Genomic DNA, 19,766 nt, shown 5'->3' with positions numbered 1-19,766 from the left:
TGCAATGTCTAGCACAGGTATTTATGACCATTGAAACAAAATGAAGTAGTGGTGAAACAAGAAACTCCCTTTGCTGAGTTTTCTAACAACCAAACCCTATTTTCCAGCAGCACATTTGCCTGTGAGGAACTAACTTGCTACATACTCCTGTACCTTCACCATATGTGTGTGGGGGAGTTGGGTGTCTTGGGGTTGTTTGTTTGGTTTTTACTGGGGTTTTTTGAGGGTTTTTTTGAGAGGGTTTGGGGATTTTTTAAAAAACGTTAGACTACATGACCACACATAACTCAAGGGAGCTGAAAAACTCACCATGAGGAACACACCAATTAGCTTCAGTGGGTCTCAAAATTTTCTGGACTCAGCATTAAACAAAGCTAAACAGATAACTAAACACAATAAGCAAACAAACAAATCACTAAGTACTTAGTTACATGGGGGCAGTTTTTTCTTTGAAAGGGTTTATGGACTACTTAAACTATGAATCCATTTCCCTTTCACATAACAACAATTTATTTATTTGTCTGATGTGCAGGCTCTGCCTAGCAAAGGGAACACCTCCTCAAAAGCAATGAGGGAACAGGTGCAGGCAGAAAAACTCCTGACTAAAAAAGACAAGGAAGGTTTACAAAGAACACTACTTAACTTCTCACGACTTAAATGTGATGGCTTTTCTCCACCCTGACTTGAAAAGCAGGTAAATTTTGTGGTGCCACAAATTTCTTAGATGCAAAAAAATTGAACTGTGGTATTTTTCTTCGCAGAGGAAATTTATAATGAAAATACTTGTCCTAAACTGAGATTTGCAACCCAGGAAAAGGATGCCACAAGAACTAAAAACCCTCACCACTGTGAAATGAAGATTCACGGTTTTTTAAAATAATTTAAAGAATTAAAGAAGGCAATCTCAGTCCTAAATATCCCAAATCCCTTTTTAAAGAGTAACTATAAAAGTTTTGAGATCAGCTGTAAAGCAAATCTGAAAATTTAGTAGCTTGAGAAAAAAAGAACATGAGTTCTCTCCTCTCTTTACTGATTGATACAGGAGTTGTAAAGCACAGGGAAGTTCAGGGTAGAAGTATGAAGCTGTTTCCCTCCTTTTTGCTGGAAGCATTGACCATTTATTCTCCCTCAGTTGAAGAATGCAGCAAATCCTGCACCTGCCATGCCAGCAAAGTGAAGTTTAACAGTTATTTATTGTGACTACATAAAACTCACTGACCATTTCAGTTTGCCATGTTGTTATTATCTACTGGTGTTGCACTAACTTCTCAGTCAGGCTCTGAGAGGAAGTACAGCAGATGACACTTAAGTTTACAAAATGGGGAATCATTTTGTCCTGTGATATACAAACAATAGTAATGCTAAAACAAACCCCTCTCAAACTATTTTCTTTTGTAAGATTCCCCTTAGCCAGCCTGTTCTGAAAAACAGCAATTATGGGCTACTTTTAATAGTCTGATTTTTACTGCTGTTCAGCTGCACATACTTAAGAAACCCAAACCTTTCCAGAAGTATATATTTACACTGCAAATTGCTACCCAACTGCCTGAACATAATTTAGCCAACACTACTTTAATTTACCTTAGTGAACTGGGAGGGCTGAAGTCTTTATGGTCATAATTACTTTTCCCCAAAAGGATGATCACTGCCCAAGACAAAGTACACTCCAAGTGACAGCGATCCAGGGTATTCTTTGTCTTGCTGCATATGCGTGGCTTAGTAACTGTGCATCGCCCACACTGATTAATCTGAAGAGGCAGAGCCTGTGAGCACAGGCTCTCTAATCAGTGGAGAATCTTAAAGCCCACTTGGAGGACTGCTCACATTTTCCTTTATCCCTTTCCAGGATTCCTGGCTAAATCAGGTAAAGACTTTTGGCCTCCCAGCCAAGCCATTGTTTGGCTCTTCTTCCTCCAGAGATGCCTGTGCTCCTTGAACCCAGCCAGGCACAGCCGTACTCCCCACCCACACGATTACCATGGATTATAACTGCTCTTGTGCTTCACTGCTCAAGTCCTATATATATATTCTTAATGCAGCAGAGTAACCCCCTCAGCTGACTAATGTTCAGCACTATCTCTTGGACAAAGCAGTGCTACAAGCCTTCTATCCCTTATAAACATAACTTAGTAGTGTGCAGTGTGATCACTTAAAAGGGACTAATGCCTATGGTACAGTGCAGGGACTTGTTAAGTCAGCCAGTTCGCCCACAGATACATCCTAAATCTTTGTGTTAGTGAACACAAAGGCACATCTCTGTCTAAAGCAAACTGCAGCTCAACCAAAACCAAGTACTACGCATTTTCAGCTGCAGACATGAAATGGATTAAGGTATACAGCAGCATTAATATGGGCTCAATTAATAGCCTGTGTATCTGTGTCCATTAGCCTTTGACACTGGAACCTTTTCTAAGGGGTCACAAATTCTTTCAGCAGGTTTAACTGAAAACACCAAGCCCTTTCTCTCCTCCCCTCTACACAGCACTACTGAATAGAAAAGGTCAGCATGTTACAAATCCTGCACTGCAGACTGTGTGCAGGATTCAGAGCCTGAGACCAAAGGCAATGAAAAAAAGGCATAGTGATCTTTTTGCCACTACGTGTCACTATTTAAGGTCATTTCTGTGACCTCACCTCAGTGTTGTCTTTGATATTTGATATTTTCTAATTAAAAAATGGATTAAATATTTGAATTGAAGTAAAGTCTATTTTTTAATTAAAGAGTATACCAAATTCACAATCTTTAAAACAGTTTGCCCAACACACACTGTACAATCAAGATCACATTCAGAAAGCACAAAATTTTGCTGCCACCTCCACATCCAGAATATAAAATTTAAGAAAACTGAAAGGAAAATACACAGAGGCCTTTGGAAAGGAGACTTGAGCTACTGATAAATAACTTTGCTTCCATGCTGCATTCTGGATGGATGAAAATTGCTGTATACACCATTTCCACATTTAAACAGCAATGCTAAGTATACTTTTCAATTTTCTGCCTTTGTAAAGAATTCCATTAGGATCATTCTCTTATACACCATTCAAAATTATTTCACTACCACATTACAGTGACTCTCCCAGCCTCACCATCACAGGTCAAGTGTATACAGTATCTTGTAAATGATCTCAGTCCACCCTTAGCCTAAGCTGAGATCTCGATTTTCACATCTATCTCAAGTGTCCAACACATGCAGTATTTCTCCCTTGGACACAGCCTGCTCCCTTTGGGTTGCTACAGCAATTGCTTGTTAGATCTGCCAGCAATACACTGATCTCCTCCTCCCTAACCTTCTTTAGCCAGGGTAGTAGTAAACTTTGTTCTTTTACCTCTCATGAGATTTATTTTGCATGCAGGTGTTCCTGCTCTTCCATCCAAACAGCTGCAGAACTCAGCTTTAAAACATGGCAAACAGAAGACTGGTAAATACTTTAAAATGCTGTATTCTGTGTTTTGACCTCAGTGACATCATCTTAAATGAAAGCAAGGACGCTGATCAAAATCTGAGTTTAATTTTACTAAGATTCTACTCTCTGGGACTGTCTGCTGGCTCATGTTGACTTGTTAGTTAATCTCAGTGTTTCTAACTGCAATTTAGTAATCTGTGGCTCAATGGATTAAAAACAGAATTACTATCTAATCTTAAAACAAGAATTTTTTTAAGATAAAAAAGTTTTAAGAGATCCTTCCAAAACTTTAAGGCACTTACAGAATACAAAGTACATTTTGAAAACGTGAAGCTACTGCTTTAAGAGTTAACTGGAAAAAAAATGTAGCAACTAACTCATATTGCAAGGCTAAGGAAACTATTGCAACAGAGAAAACATGTCCAGCTCAACTTCCTCTCCAGGTTCTTTGTGTAAAACATGGTCACAGTTGTACTTCCTCACTGTCAGGGGATCCAAACAGTCACAATCGACTGCAGCATAAAGAGAGGGAATGAAAAAAAGCCATTTAAGTCTTAAAATTTGCTTTACAATCTAATCAAACTACTGTATGATTTCATCTGGATCTTGAGCAAAGAAATTCTGTTTTAACTTTACTTTTATCTTTTGTCAAGGTAGACTTGGGGAGGGGGGAAATTAACTACAGAACTTCTGTAGTTTTTATAAACATCTACATCCAGAAACGCTTTCTATTAAAACTCCATCATAAAATTATAGACAATTTTAAAAGAAAATAAATGTTTGAAACCTTTAGACTATCCCTTAATAGTGTAATTAACTAGAAAATAAAAGGGATGATTTACTAAAATCATCTCCCCACCCCATTTCTTTGTCAGATTCTGGACAGTCTTTCAAGTGGCAAGAGACACAATTGAGATTAATTGCACTAATGACCTTAGTACTCTCCAACTTTTATGAGTGAATGACTAACAGAATAGGTAACAATAGATTTGTGCTTTCAAATTAAGAAGTGGACCAACACATTCAGGTGTTGCATAGCAGCAGGGTTTTGCATAGGCACAAAAATCTCTCTGCAGGTTCACTTGGGAGCCTTTTTTTGGCTTGTGAAATCCCTTTGAGATGTGCTGTGTTGGTCACTGCAGGGAACAGCAAGCAGGAAGTGTAAGGACCTGAGGGTCGCAGATTTTAACGTGACAAGAAACCAGTGCTAAGGCCCAAAAGCTCCATTCCATTTGCTGGTGCTGGCAAAGCTCCAGCTGGCACAACCTTCTTCTGAAAAGCCATTTTACCTGTCACTGGGCGGAAACAGGAAGAGGCAGGGCTGTCACCAACCAAGGTCCTGGAAGAAAGGACTTACCTCATTTCCTTCTACTGCCAGAGAAGATCCAAACCTTTCAGACACATATCACCACTAACACCCTTTACTGCTGGTGCTGCTGCACACTTCTCAAAACACAGAGCATACTCTAAACTACTCATATGGGATGATGTGAATAAAAAGAAGCACTGAAGAGAATTCTAAATTCAAAGTGTTGTTCTGAATTCTGTAAAAGTAATATCAAATACTTGGTAAAAAAAAAAAGTCTATGTATGAACAGGCATAGATCTCAAAAAATTACCTGTAAAAAGACTTAGGAAGTAACTAATTAGGAATTAATAAATGCCTATCAACTAAGGCAGAAAACACAGGGGGTGTGGTAAGAAACAAATCTATTTACTTCACCCTCCCTGGGACTCCTAATTAGAAGTATCAGCAGCTTTAACAAATCACCAGTCCTGTATTTGTGATGTTGCTATAATGTGAAGCTTCCCACAATTAATGTATAACAGAGACTTATTTTTAAAGAACTTTTTAATGGTTAACTTCCCAGGAGCTGAAATAACAGGGACAGAATTCCACAGGTTGTGTTTTATCATGCTCTCTGCTCTAAGCAAATGAGTGCAGCTATTTACAAATCAAGTAATCATTTTTAATCGGATTTTGAAAACACAACAGAGAATGGTGATGAAAAATTTTGGGAACCGGTAATCCCAGCTTCCAGTCACAGCACTGCTTTATGAAAAGGCAACAGAGCGCCTCCCCAAAAGTAACTAACAATGGAGCAAAGGAAATACTATCACAACTCTGAAAGGTTCATGCTGGCTTATTCCTTCAATCAATTTATGTAAAGGATCACATGCAATCCTCAAAACAAATGCATACAAGTTCCAGCACACCCTGCTCATTTTTCTGCAGGAAGTAACAGTACAAGAGCTGCAAGATCCAAACACAGCATACTATTTCATATCAGCCTGTCTCACAGACCACATTAAATCTCTCCTGAAAGACAAACAAGGACTATTCAAATATTTGTCGTATGCAGAAGTAGGAACCAGGAAGGGCTGTATGCACAAGAACAGAACAAGGCCGAGCAAAATCAAGGACACCCTTACCTGAACTGAAGGTGTAAGCTCTTGAGATTGCTTACTGATAGTTCCTTGGGAAGATGCTAAAGCAAAACTGTCAGTCTTGTGTAATACTGGGCCATCACTCCTGGCAGGTGCTTCTGTCCTATGTGACTGCCATGTCTCTTTTCTGTGATGAGATTCACCAGCTTGTTCCTCTCCAAAGGCAGCCCAAGAACAGCTGTCTCTTTGTTCATCTTCAAAAGCATTCCAGTCCGTAGCCTGGTTACAACCTGCTGAACTGAAGTCCGCAAAGTCGTCAGAGTCCTGGAAAGCAACACTCTCATCTTGAGGTTTTGGCACTGAATCAAAGTCTCCAAACTCACTATCATCACCATTTTCTACCTCAGTAGTATGCTGGAAGTCTAAGCCAGAAGTTTTACTGGTAGTATCACATTCTAAAGTGTCAGCAGCCTGCTTTAGTTCAGCTTGATCCAAACTTGCCGGCTGCTGAGAAACAGTACTTGTGTCCCTGAATTCACCAAATTCAACATCAGGTTTGCTAATATGTGCATGCTGTTCAGCAGTTCTTTCCAAATCTAGATCATTTACTGATTCTTGAGCGTTCCTGAAGGTGGGAGACACACTGCTGACTGAACCAAAGTCACCAAAAACATCTTCATGTGTGTCACTGCAAGCTTCAACTTCAGTACTACTTCCACCATTCTTAAGATCTTCAGAATCACCCGATTTTTCTCCTGCAGGATCACAGCTTAGGCTTTGGATCTTATCAACCTTGATGTCTGCTGCTTCTGAAGAACCATCAGGCCTATGAAAATCCTTGCCATTCTCTGTGCGATGTTGTCTTCTCCTCCCACTGCGCTCTCCATTTTCAGTAGTGCATATTGAACTTCCAGTTGTTTGAGACGTACTAGAAACAGCAAATTCATTATCTTCCAGTGCTGAGGGACCCTGCTCACAACTCACTTCTGAAATGCAAACCTCTTCTTCAGTACAAGTTACTCTGTTTATTCTGTTGTTCTCCTGAATGCTCAGTGAGTCTCTTTCACTAAGAACACTGCATATTGTAGGCCCCGTTCCCTCTAAATGGATTGGGTTTTTGTTTGAGAATGTAGCAAAATCTGCAAAGTCTTCACCTGAGCTAGGCATTGAGTTCAAATTTTGCTCAGTACTATGGGTGCTAACAGTTTTCAGTCCCTTTGAGTCACCGATACTGTCTAGATCTTCTGTTCCCTGAGGATTTACAGGGTCTGATGCTGCAAATCCGTTTGTTAGAATCTCTAGACATGGAAGTTTCTCACCATTACAAGCATCTATTTGCTCATCCTGGCTCTCAACTGTTACACCAGTTCTAACTGGACGAGAAGAAAAACCCTCAGATTTTCCAGTGTTGTCTCTTTGTTCCCCCCTTCTGTTTACGTCTTCTAAAGCAGTACCTGAAGTTCTAAGCTTAGATTTTTCTTTGATAGTACTAGTAGCTGACATATCAGAAAGTTCCTTAGCACGAGTAGGAAGCTCTGCAGCGCAGTCTTTAACATTTTTAACAGATGTGAAAGTTGCAATGCCAGCTACATTGTCGGAATAATCATGAAGCGGGATGAAGTGGTTCGTGGGTATAAACTCTTCCTTTGGATGACTGTAGTCAGGTGCATCAAAATCAGCAAAAGCCACACCAGCAGTGCTCACACCAGAAAACCCTCCAAATTCATCTTCATCGTCATCATCGGCTCCGTTGTCCAGTGGTGGAGGGGATGAGGAGTACATTCGAATAATGTCTGGTTCCATTGTTTAGTTCTGCTTCAACCTTATTGTATTTCTGTAACAGGGAAAAACAGAAGTATATCAGAATTTGGACAGCTTTGGTATTCTTATACACTTTATTTTTACAGTTTCGTGCCTTACTTTAAACGTGTGAGTATAGGTCAATGTCTGTATTGGATATCTGAAAGAAACAGTCCCCAAATCCACTTGTTTCAGAAGGCACAGGGACTGTTCAAGGCTCTTGTAAACTACTATATGAGCCAATTCTCAGCTGGTAGGGTTGAAATCATTGCCTTGATCTGTTGTGCAACACACTGACACAACTAAACTCAGTTTTAATTCATCAGTTCTGCTGCCCTATTGTTTAAGTTTCTTTCTACCAATTCATTGGTTTCTGTTTGGTTTCCCTGTTCTTTGCAACTCTGTGCTGCCTCCACAGCTGCTGCCACCAGCCTGCTTCTGTCTTAGGAACCAGTTGAGAGATGCCATTATGAACACCAGTAAAGCCTAGAGCCAAACACACTTCATCAAAGCTTATTCTCAAAAGGAGAACTGAGCACAATTATACATAAAATATTTAAACACAAATCACCAAATCACAGAGGAAAAAGAAAAAAAGGAGAAAGTATTCCCATGGTCTAGATAGAAACAGATTAAGGACTCCCTTAACATTGCAAACCACTACAGGAACAAGCAAGATGTTTATGGAAAATTTTCTTTCCTAAAGAATGATCTGACTTCTTCAATGTTGTGTACAATTAATGAAACAGTAACTACTAGTAGGTATAGACCCACAACTGCACATATCACTGAAGTAGTTCATACCCTAAAACCCTTAAAGGGAGAGCTACCACCAAGCTCTTTCCACTTCAAAAAAAACTTGTCATGAATGAACTGTGACAACACATTAAGCCTTATCTACAGAAAAAGAGTGGAAACAGCCTATACATATTAGCAAATATTTGAATTTCTAACCACCAGAATAAGCGCAGACTTTATAATACCATGTCTGAAACACAGGTAAACTATGATCCCTAAGTCTTTGGCAAATGACTTCGTGGACACACCTTAAGAGCAGCATACAAAGGGTAAAAGAACAACAAACGAAGCTCTGCAGTTCTCCTTGAGCACAAAATAACAAGCACTTGAGCCAAACAACTCTGGATATTTGCCAGGAAACTCTGGCGTCCCTTAAGGTGACTAACATACCTACAATTTCTTTTTAAAAGGGTATTTTGCAGTTCCAAAAGAATGACATGCTTATCAGATGAAACCCTGAAGTAATTTGTAACATAACATGCAAACTGAAGAGAACTGCAAAGGAATTTTGTTTAGAATGAAGCCTAAGTTGTCAACAAGCTCCCACATAGGCTTACTCAGCACCAGCTGCTTAACAAGGTATTTGAGAGAAGAGCTTCACTCTCTTATCTGAGAGGCCTCATCTCCCAGGAGCACTCTCCCTTCTACATCATGGTCTAGCAATTGCTGTTTAATGTCCTACATGGAGATAAAGATCCTTCCCAAGATGTTTGTAGAAGTGTGACTTTATGTTCGCAGACAGATTACTCCAATCTGTTTAGTTTCCGAGCTTCTGGGGTTTCACTTCACTGAATACCATAACAGCATTTCGTCTTCGTCACTATCACAGCAGTAATTCCTTCTTTATATCCAAATTTACTGAGGTCAACCATCAACACCGGGATTAAACACCCAGTATATCCAGACTACAGTTGCTTTCTGAATGTTTCACTGCAGAAGCAGAACCACAGGCTGTGCACAAAGATATGCCCTGGGAGGTGCAAGTGCTCTATTGGCTGTTTTGCAGAAAAGAGACCAGTCAGGTAGATATTGGTTCATATTTTCTGTGCCCATCTTAAGGCCTGTTATCTCAGGGATAGCACTACTTAAAGTTATAGGGGAGCTGGTTGACCAGTGAGTGGCACTGAATCTGGAATTCATGGCTACTGGGATCATCAATCAACAGCTTTTTAGTAACAAGACAGATTCAGGAGAAAGAACAGAAAATTGCATCAGTGGGACTCACTCTCCCCACCTTCAGTTCCTGGAAAAGGAAAGGATGGGTTTATTTGGCTATAACAAATCATCCCTTGTATTTAAATTTGAATCTCCAGTTGAATCTCAGTAGGCAATAGCAAAAATTTATTATTAAACTTTCTGAAATTTAGTAAGAGCTGTTACACCTATTTGAAAATTCAGTTGACATAATATTTATCATATCCCATGTGACAAAATCTGAAGAGACGGTAAAGGCAAGAAACTAGTTCTTGAAACAAACAAAATAATACTCAACATTTCTCCAAGGACAACCCAAGTTAAAGCTAGGAAGCTAACACATTTGGTCTTGAAACCAAGATTTCTGAAGTCCACAAAACCCATTCTTGAAGCTTTTAGTGCAGTGTAAGAAATAAAGACATAAGTTTTATATATTATATATTATATATTATATATATATAAAGCAGAAAACAGAAGCAATCTAAATTTGTTTCTAACTGGCAAATACATAAACTTACAGCCCTGTACACAGACAATGACATCAAAGTATAGTTTTGCTGGTTCAGTAATAAACCAAATCCACATTGTATTCCTACAGCATAAAGTTTTTCTCTAATTCTTGGAAAGTACTTTGATCAGCCGCAATGCTTTTGTTTGGCTAAAAGACAACACCAGCTCAGTGGTCTCCACACAGTAGCACAGTTTTCTGGATAGGAATTAGATGAAGGAGGATGCTGATGAGCCTCTTAATTTATGCATCAATAGCCCAACATTACTTAAACTAAATTAAAAAATGGCAGTCACCATGACTCAGACTAAGCAACTAAGCCTAAGTTTTTTTCTTGTATCCCAAAGACATATCCCAACACTGTGAATCAGAAGCCTTGGAAAAAACCTCTGAACTTTCCCATTAAAAGAAAAATTTGACCGTATGGTTCACCAAAAAGCATGTGTGTTTGAAGTCTTTGCAGACTTACAGGCTTGTCTAAGTTGGTTTTCACTCAAGTTACTTGAAATATCACATTTAGGTCTGTATTAGTAACTACTTCACCACCTGACATCAGAGGATCTCATGCAAAAATAATAATAAAAAAAAAATTCTTACCCTACACTGGCCATACATCCATACACTATCCATCATAACAACTCTACCCATTTTTTTGTTGGCCATTTACTGTGTATTTTAACCTCAGCCCAAAATAAACGATAAGAGAGTTGAGAAAATCCTTAGAAGCAAGGATGATCTAAAATAACCCCAATGTGCAGTTTTCAGAAAACAAACTGAATAATGTGAGAGCAGCAAGCACCACAATCAAAGGGATTTTACCTGTAAGGCTCCTTTTCTTTCCAGTTATCATAAAAAAGGAGAGACAAGGAACAAGAATAATAAGGACAAGCACAGGACAAAGATAACTGAGAGAGACTGCATGGGGGCTGAAGCAGCCTGACAAAGCCCAATTGAACATGTAGGAAGATCTCTGACCACTTAAAAATTTTCTCTCCTGTAACTTCTGCCATGCAGCAGAAGAAACTTCCTTCAATTTTTCATTTCAAAGCACTTTTAAGAGATCACAGGGATCATTTACACAGCAGCAGTCCAGCAGCACAATGCTCCAGATATGTTTCAGTAACAGTTGCCAAAACAGGATCTGCAAGGAACATTAACTGTGCATTTAAAAATCTGATCATAGGTTTGAAAGTCTGCTAAGTGTTTAATCAGTTTAACCACAAGAATCAACTTATAACCAATTGTTTGGACTTGTGTATATTTTTCTTTAAATGTCAACTATTTCCACTTATGTTACAGCTGCATTTTAAAAGCCAAACATGAAGAGCTCCAAAATGTATGAACCTGTATTAGAAATGAGTGTAAGGTTGTTATGTTAACACAATTTAATTGTTGTTTATAGAACTCAAACATACTCAAACTGTAAGAGAAGGAAAAAAAGTCATACTAGTATTCCCCCTCCTCTTGACTAATTAGTGATAAATTTATAAGCTGTGCATAATCCCAAATCTCCTCACAATATAAAACAGCACGGGAATTTTATAGCCTTAATGTAGTTTTCTTCAGAAAGAATTTAATTATAGTCCCCTTTCTCGACTACCAAAATGTTCTATCCAACTATAAACGAAATTTGTTATCAAACTTGAATTCAAATTTGTTATTTGAAACAATACCATAGTGAAAACCCACAGGTCTGACAGAACAACGACTTTGTTCCTTAATTCATTTAGTTAATCCCTGCTTTGTCTGGAATCTCAAACAGAGCTGGAACAGTGGCTTCATCTTTTGTAGTACTTTATACCCAGCTCAGACATTCTTGGTCAAGATATTAGGCTATATAATTTTTTAAACCTGGTATTTCAAGTGATGAACACAAAACATGGTTTAACCCAAAGTAGAATTTGAACAAATCTATGACCAATAATGTGGATTATTTATCTTCCCCGTAGTTTTCAGGGAACTGGCTCCCAAATTTAAAAGTCAGATATGAAGTTCACATGCACTTATTGCACTTATCTGTTCATTTAAACATTCTTGAAACATGTACTTTTAAAACAACTGGAAGCCACCAATTTTTCAGCATGCTATAAAATAAGGACTCCTATTTGAAGGAATTTACAACAGTTTTTACTTACATAACAGAGCACAACATACATAACTTCTGTGATTTCTAATATGCAACATCTCAGGTTTCTGGCATCAAACCTTACACCCTGAGGTGAAGAATCTGGCACAGTTAAAGTGTTCATGTTTAGAGTGGATTACTTTAGTCACCATTACAGATTTATGTTGACAAGGGTCAGCAACACTTGCAGATCTCAAGAGTTTACTATTAGACTGAAGATGGATTTCCATCAGTTGCTCATGACATCCAGTTGTCCCAGCCGTTTCAAAAAAAAAAAATTATTAAAGAATTGTATTCTCTTTCAGGTGCCATTTTCTGCCTTTCTGTCTTTTTACCTATTTTTTGGGGTTTTTTTTTGTTTGTTTGGGGTTTTTTTGTTGGTTTTTTTTTAAACTAGAAACACTAGTTAACTTTTTGTGTCCATGTCTTTCTTTGCATTCACACTCTAATGTTATGAAGGAATTTCTGAAACAAATTTCAACACTATTAATAGAGACCACTGTTAAAAGTCACTATAAGTGCAATCCACCAATATACTTACATATTGACATTTTACTCAAAAGAAAAAAAAATTGCTGATTAGTTTATTAAGATTCAATTTTGATACTGCAGCCTCTGGTTCAAACCTTTTTTCTCAAGTCACAAGCATTTAAAAATGTAACTCAGGTTAATTTAAAACACTCAAGAGAGAAAAGAGAAATCAGTAATGCTAGAAATGAGAAGTAGTTGACTTAAGTTTTGATAGGGCAAGGAATTGGAAAAAGGAAATGCATACTCTTATGGTCACTAACTAGGTTTCCAAAACATTTACAATGAAGCCAGAGTATCTTATTATTTGTTTGCAGTAAATAGGGAACAATATCTGCTTTCCTCATACACAGACCACATCCTTGTTCACTATCTTTTTACAGAGTAATAGTAACAGTCTAACAAAGACACGGCAGCCAAGGGAACAATGTAATTACACTACACAAAAGCAGGTATAAATAGTTCCTTTGCTGCCTATCTTCTAGGACAAAACCTGAAACAGCAAGTTTGGCTCTTACATAAGACCTAAAAAATCAGGAGGCCACAAAGAGTGTCTCTAAAGAAATACGTGAGGCGTGTAAATTCAAAGGAAGAAACCCCTCGTAGAGCACAATGTTTCCTTTACCTTAAGAGGAAGCGAAGCAATGAGTAACTTCTCAGCTGCGGATTATTCTGAAAACAAAGCTGAGTTGAGCAACCCATCCCCTTAAAGCACACAGAAAACACAATAATCAGACATGGCACCATCAAGATCTCCATGACAGAAATGACAACAACATTACTGAAATACCCTACAGTAAAAGCCTTGCAATGGCAAGAGATGGATTCAAGTCATCAGCTGCCAGCATCTGATCTTTCCAAGAACATTTAACTCTTACTGCAAGGGAGTTCCTCAAGCAGATGCCAAAAATACCACAGCAAGGACCAGATTTAAACTTATTACAGCACAATGTTGGCTTCCAGTAGGAAAAGCTGTCCTCTTCTATTATCACTCTGCCTTTTCTTTGGCTTATGAACAAAGGAAAACATATTCACACAGTCTTTCCGCACCTGAGAACCTATTTCTAGAATGGTGGTTGTAAATGAGGAGAGTCTGTCTGCTAAAACAGCATTTCTACAATCCAAATCCACTCTAGAGGGAGAGTCTTTGTCCAGGCTGAAGTCAATATGTTCTTACATTGGTTTAATAAGCTTACTTTTATTTTTGGAATTAGTTACCAGCAAACAAAATACAGCAAGAAAATGTTTACTTCATAAAGCCTCCAAGAAATCAATGTTTTCGATTTTGAACCTGATGCTGTTACAGCCAGGAGGTCCATTACCCAAAGCAGGAGTTTCAGAGCACTCTTCTTTTTCCTTGGACATATACAGGGTTGAAGAAAACAATGTTCTCCAGTTTCAGTAAGGCAAACATCTCCAAGCCCTATTTCTCATTACCCAACATTTGGAATTAAATCAATACCACTGTACATCACTGTGGTTTCAACAAACACCGAATATGCGAGACACCTTCATCACAAAGTGTTGTATGTACAACAAACATTAAAGTAACAAAACCTGGGAGGCTGACACCAGGAATCAGGCACTTATTCTTCCTGTCCTTCTGCCCTCCAGAGGCTGGCACCCCCAGACAACCCAGCCTAGACAATATCCAAACCTCTTTGACAGTGCTCCTCTTCCTCTCATCACCAACAGAACAATGTTAGGTGGCAAAAATGTGGCATTTAAACAAATCTTGGATGTAGCTATCTTACTTTTAAAGGAAGATCTCCTTTTTAGGCTATACAAAGAAGCAATCAAACACGTACTTTCAGTAGTTGTGCTGCTTCAGTTCTCCCTATTTCATTTTAACTTAGCTGTGGAATCAGAGGAACGTTAGGAAAATATGAATCTAGATGTTGTGCTGGTTCATTAGACTCTTTTAACCAAGAATAGCATTACTCCCCAAACCTAAAAGACCAGGTTATCTTTGTAAAGTTAATACAAGCAAAAAAATGTCTCATCTCAAAATCTACTGATGTGCTTTATCAGCTGCAGATGAAGACACTGCCTTTAGTTAAATCTGCAACCAGACAGTGGAGGAAATATTGTAAGAACAAGCATATTTTAAAATCCTATAGGCAAACACAACTGGCTGGGAAAGTCAATCAGGTTTAAAATCTGGCTCTGCAGGAATGCAATATTTGTGTCCAATGTAGAGTACACAGCCCTACGACGTGTAAAGACAGATGTCGTAAGTCACACATAGCTGAGATGTTTTCATTCCTATGATTTCTTAAATTCCTTTTAAAACAGGTGGTCAACTCACTGAGAAAATCTATTTCTGGATGTTACCCTCAAACATGCTAGCTGGGAACCTGTTCTAAATTAAGATAAAAAGATGCTAGATTAAAAAGTATTAGAACTAGATTACCTAAGGTCAACTGTTCCCAGAGACTTATTTACAGAGCAGTGCGTTCTCCACCACATATAAGCCTTTCAAACTTCACACAGACTACAGTAAAGAGTAAATTACAACTGCCCACTCTTATGTGAAAGGTTCTCCTATGGCGTGGCAGAGGAAATACAACTGCATAGGGAGAACAACCACATAGGTCTTCTTTCCATTACTGAGAACTTTTGCTTGTTTTTCAGTGAACAGCCTTACATTATTCATCATTTATCCCACCTACAGACATTACATCATATTAAAAACACAATACAGGCAGGACACCTAATACTCCAAAGAATAAAATCTATTTTTCATCACTTTTCAAAAGACACATGAACTCAAGGTTTCACATTTCCTTCACCCTGGTACCAACTTTCAAACATACTAAGGTGATGACAGGATTTGCCCTTCCTTGTGGCTCTCTCAAAACAGGGCTCTTGGATTTGCAAAATCCAAATTATTTGCCTTACAGAAGCAGACTCATTAGATCACCTTACAAATGGCACCAATACAGAAACACTCCTTGAACTGAAATCAGTTGAAAATTTTAATTGCTAAAGACATCAGCTTTAAAGAAAGTCTGCTGAAAATGAGACTGTCAGTTTTCAAACAAGGCACATTTCAAGACTTTTTTGTGTGTGCAATAGCAGCAGCTCACACAGTGTGGTTTTTTGCACAAACGAAAAAAACCTCACAGACAAAATTTCTGACACCTGGGAACGAGTAGGATCTAAGCCACTGCTCTTAAGAGGACTATCCAGAAAAGTTCTAAGTATTTTGAATCCTTGTGAAAGGGTTAGTGTGTCACTGTGCTGAAACACTCACAGAGAAGTGAGTTTAAGTTGTCAAACAGCAAAATAGCACAGAAAGGAATGAACATTCTGTCGAAAAAGATAATGAGGATCTGAAGGAAGATTATGTCTCTGAGTACAGTGAAAACAACCAGACCAAGCATCAGTTTCTTCACCACTGGGTTTCCAACTGATACCACCACAGATCTGCAAGGAGAGCTCCATGAATATTTCAAGAGGAAAGGGCAAAGAGTTGACTGAAGTCTATCTAAGCTGTTGTATTATTTCCACCGTGAAAGACAAGTCTTTGCAAGGTACTGAAAGTTTCAGAATATTACTCGATGTAATTAAGATGTTAAAATGCTCAGTAAGTTATTAGAGGAATTTTTTCAAGTAGAAATGTAAGATCACATTGTTTTCATCAACAGAATTACTTAACTGTATAACTGTATAACTGTATAACTCAACTCAACATTTTACAGCCTATTAAATCCTTTGCTAAACAAAACCGTGATCTGGACAAAACTAAAATACATAAAAGAATAAAACCAAACTGATGCTGAGCTCCTTCAATTGCTTACTTATAAACAAATTAAGGAAGTAAAAGGAAGAGGTCATACTTTCACACTGCCTTAGAAGGTCATACAATGTGTACTTCAGGCAAATATCATGTGGAATGAAAACACCATAGCCACATTAGTTTCTCTGCACCACTTCATATTTTTAAGCTTAAAGTCTCATATTTTCACATTTAGGCTACTTTTTTTCACTGATATGACTGTTCCAAAAAACCCACAACCCCTCAGTAGTCACAGCTACTTCACCTCTTCCCCAGGCTCTCACAATTAATGTTGTATTTCTCCAGGTACAGCTCCAACTTCAGGAGGAGGAACCACTACCCATGCGTTAGCTGCCAACTTCTGTGCTGACAACACAACTGAGCATTTTCATGCTTAAAGTAGGCTAATTAGCTTTCCAAGTCTAGTTCATATGTCCAGAGAATAACGCAAAGAGGAAATACTTTTAATTTTGTTCAGTCTCCAAGGACCAGTCCAGTTAAAAAGCAGCATCCATCAAACTCACTTTGCCATGGACTCAACAGCTGAAAAATTATTCCTAATGAAGCACGTTGGGCTGTAAACCACGCATGGAAACTAAACTCACACGACCGACGCAGTGCAGCTCCTGTCAACAGTGCTCCTCTACTCACTCTGTTTATGAACAGATGTTTGTTAAAGGAGCATTAAACTCCTGAAGGTTTCAGTTTCTGTGCTGAAGCTGGGAGGAAGGGGCTGTCACCATCATGAGGCCAATTTACTGACACCTCGAAGGAATCCCAGGGTTTAACCCTTTTTTTTTAAGGCACTGTCTTCTCTAAGGAAAAAAAAAATATTTTGGTTCAAGTAGACACTTATAATGGTAAACTGAAGCGTCAGGACCTAATAGGCATTTGAGCAACTACCCCATTTTAGAATGATATTGCTTCTTTAAAAAAAACAAAAATCATAATTATGATGACACGTTGAAGCAGAGTTACCTCCAGACGCATTTAACGACTGACACGCTTTAAAAGAGAAAGCTCTTCAGGAAAAGCCGAGCACACAGGACAGGTTAACTTACTGTACCACATATCCCTGATTCCTCTCTCCCTCTCTCAGCTGAACCCCGGGACACCGCGGGGCACCCCGCGCTGGGGCCCCGCCGAAGGACAAAGCCGGGACGAGCCGAGGGAGCGGCGCCTCAGCGAGGGGGACCCGCGGGGCTCCCCCCTGCTCTGCCCTGCCCTGCCCCGCGGGGCCCGGCCCGGCCCCGCCGCCCTCCCCCGAGGGCGAAGGGGAAAAGGACGGCGCTGCCCCGCCAGGCCCCGGCCGCCGCAGCCCCGCCGAGGGGTTCCCCGCTGCCCTTTCCCGGCCAGGCCCGGAGCGGACGAGCCGCCCCGTCACCGTCTCTTACCTGCGGGCTGCGCGAGGGGCGGCGGGGCCCGGGCGGGCATGGCTGCGGGCGGGGAGGGGGACAGGGAAGGGGGGGGGACAGGGAAGGAAGGGGAGAGGAGAGGGGGCCGCGGCCGGTTATCTGCGGCCTCCCGCGGCAACCGCCATGGAGGGGGAGCCGCTGTGGGCGACAGGAACCGCGTCGCTGCGGCCCGGCCCCCTCCGGCCGCCGCCTCCTGCCCCGCCACCGCCCCCCGGCCTCCCGGCGCTCCCCGCGCCGCCGCCCCCGCGTCGCGTCACGTCCGGCCGGGCCGGCGAGCGGGGCCAGCGAGGGCAGTCGGTGCCGCAAATAAACGAATGAAACGAGCGTGTTGTGTGTGTGTTTTGTGTGCTCTGTGCTCTGTCTTGGAGCACACGGAGTCCCAGAGCGGATTGGGTGGAAAAGGACCTTAAAGGCCGCCCGGTTCCGACCGCGAGCAGGCGCGTGTTAAAATTTAGAACCGCAACGTGCAGAGCCTGCCATTTATCCCTCGGCGGGGGTTAACTGAGCTCCGCACGGCGGTTCCAACGCGCTGGCGAATCGCGATAATAAAACAGCGAGTGGAGCGCGATATCAAAGGTTTGTTGAAGAATCACGGAATTAATTAGGTGGGAAAAGGCCTCTGAGATCACCGAGTGCAACCTGTGACAGAACACCACTGTGTCAACTAGGCCATGGCACTGAGTGACATGTCCAGCCTTTCTTTCCTCAAACACTTCCAGGGACGGTGACTCCACCACTTCCCTGGGCATCCCATTCCAGTGTCTAATCACCCTTTCTGTGAAGAAATTCTTCTTGATGTCCAACCTAAACCTCCCTTGGCACAGCTTGAGACTGTGCCCTCTTGTCCTGTCACTGGTTGCCTGGGAGAAGAGGCCGATCCCCACCTGGCTACAACCTCCTGTCAGGTAGTTGTGGAGGTCACCCCCGAGCCTCCTCCTTGCTTCCTCCAGAGGCCGTATCTACACACACACACCCCAGGTATTTAAGTACTCAGTAGTTTGGCTGAGGGAAGGCTTAAAACAAGGCCATTTGCTGAACTTTTCACGTTTGAGATAGGTTTGTGGAATAAAAATGCCTTTAAGAGTAATTATAATTAATGCAATAATTTATTAAGCAGTAGAAGGCTTTTGTGAAGCATGGGGGAATTATATTGTTAATGCAGTGTTTCTGTGACGTTAGGAATCCTGTTACAATAGCTGAACATACTCATGGGTGACTATTAACAAGGCTGTGTGATTAATCTCTATTATTTCGCCGCCTGGTGGCTGTTCCCTTTTTTTCCATCTTAGCGTCAGAAACACAAGAGCAAAGCTTGTGCTGACCTGGCAGGACAGAAGGAGAAGCATGGGGGAATAGGAAAGAAGATAATTTAGCAGTCTTTGACCTTCAACCAGTGTACAACAATGTGTTTTACAAACTGTAAAGGTACAGAGAAGATCCTGTAAAAGCAATTAAATAATTTGTTGTAAAGCAACAGACAAACGAGAGCTTTTTTTTTGGATATCTGGCAGTAGCCATGAAGTTCCAGGGGCCCAAAGTATACCTCAGTGTGTGGCGCTAGCCCACAAAGAATCATTTTCCATTCCAGCTGTGTTTAATTGGTGGTCATTGGCTATGAGTGTTAATCACCCTATTGTAAATAATATAATTAGAGGAGGTAAAATAATAACTACCTTCTCTTTTACAGCTGCTGTATCAGTCATTTGAATGATCATATGGAATAACACGCTGCCCGTGGACTCCACAGACAGCAACACGAACCCTCGTGTTTCCAGAAAAATCAGATTCATTACCTGGTGTGCAAAAAGCCAATAATTACACACT

General features: G+C 40.3%; 1 protein-coding gene across 4 annotated transcripts in view; it reads right to left on the bottom strand.

Moving 5' to 3' along the window:
- The window catches only part of AFTPH (aftiphilin), a 43,985-nt gene extending 25,875 nt beyond the window's left edge, over positions 1-18,110 (bottom strand). For 2 of the 4 annotated variants that reach the window (XR_001875475.1, XM_017818870.1), the window contains exons 1-2: positions 17,922-18,110; positions 5,839-7,627 (exon numbers count right to left, since the gene is read on the bottom strand). Coding sequence is in view for 3 of the 4 variants with exons in the window: in XM_017818870.1 (XP_017674359.1) it covers positions 5,839-7,596 (1,758 nt within the window). In the remaining variant the exon portion in view is untranslated. Of the gene's footprint in view, positions 1-5,838; positions 7,628-17,178; positions 17,198-17,921 lie in introns of those variants that run through there. The other 2 variants (XM_017818872.1, XM_017818871.1) reach the window with 2 other exon arrangements.
- Between the last annotated feature and the right edge of the window lie 1,656 nt (positions 18,111-19,766).

The sequence above is a fragment of the Lepidothrix coronata genome, unplaced genomic scaffold (genome assembly GCF_001604755.1).
Source record: "Lepidothrix coronata isolate B3197 unplaced genomic scaffold, Lepidothrix_coronata-1.0 Scaffold71, whole genome shotgun sequence".
Lineage (NCBI taxonomy): Eukaryota > Metazoa > Chordata > Aves > Passeriformes > Pipridae > Lepidothrix > Lepidothrix coronata.
This window is presented reverse-complemented; position numbering and strand designations above follow the sequence as displayed.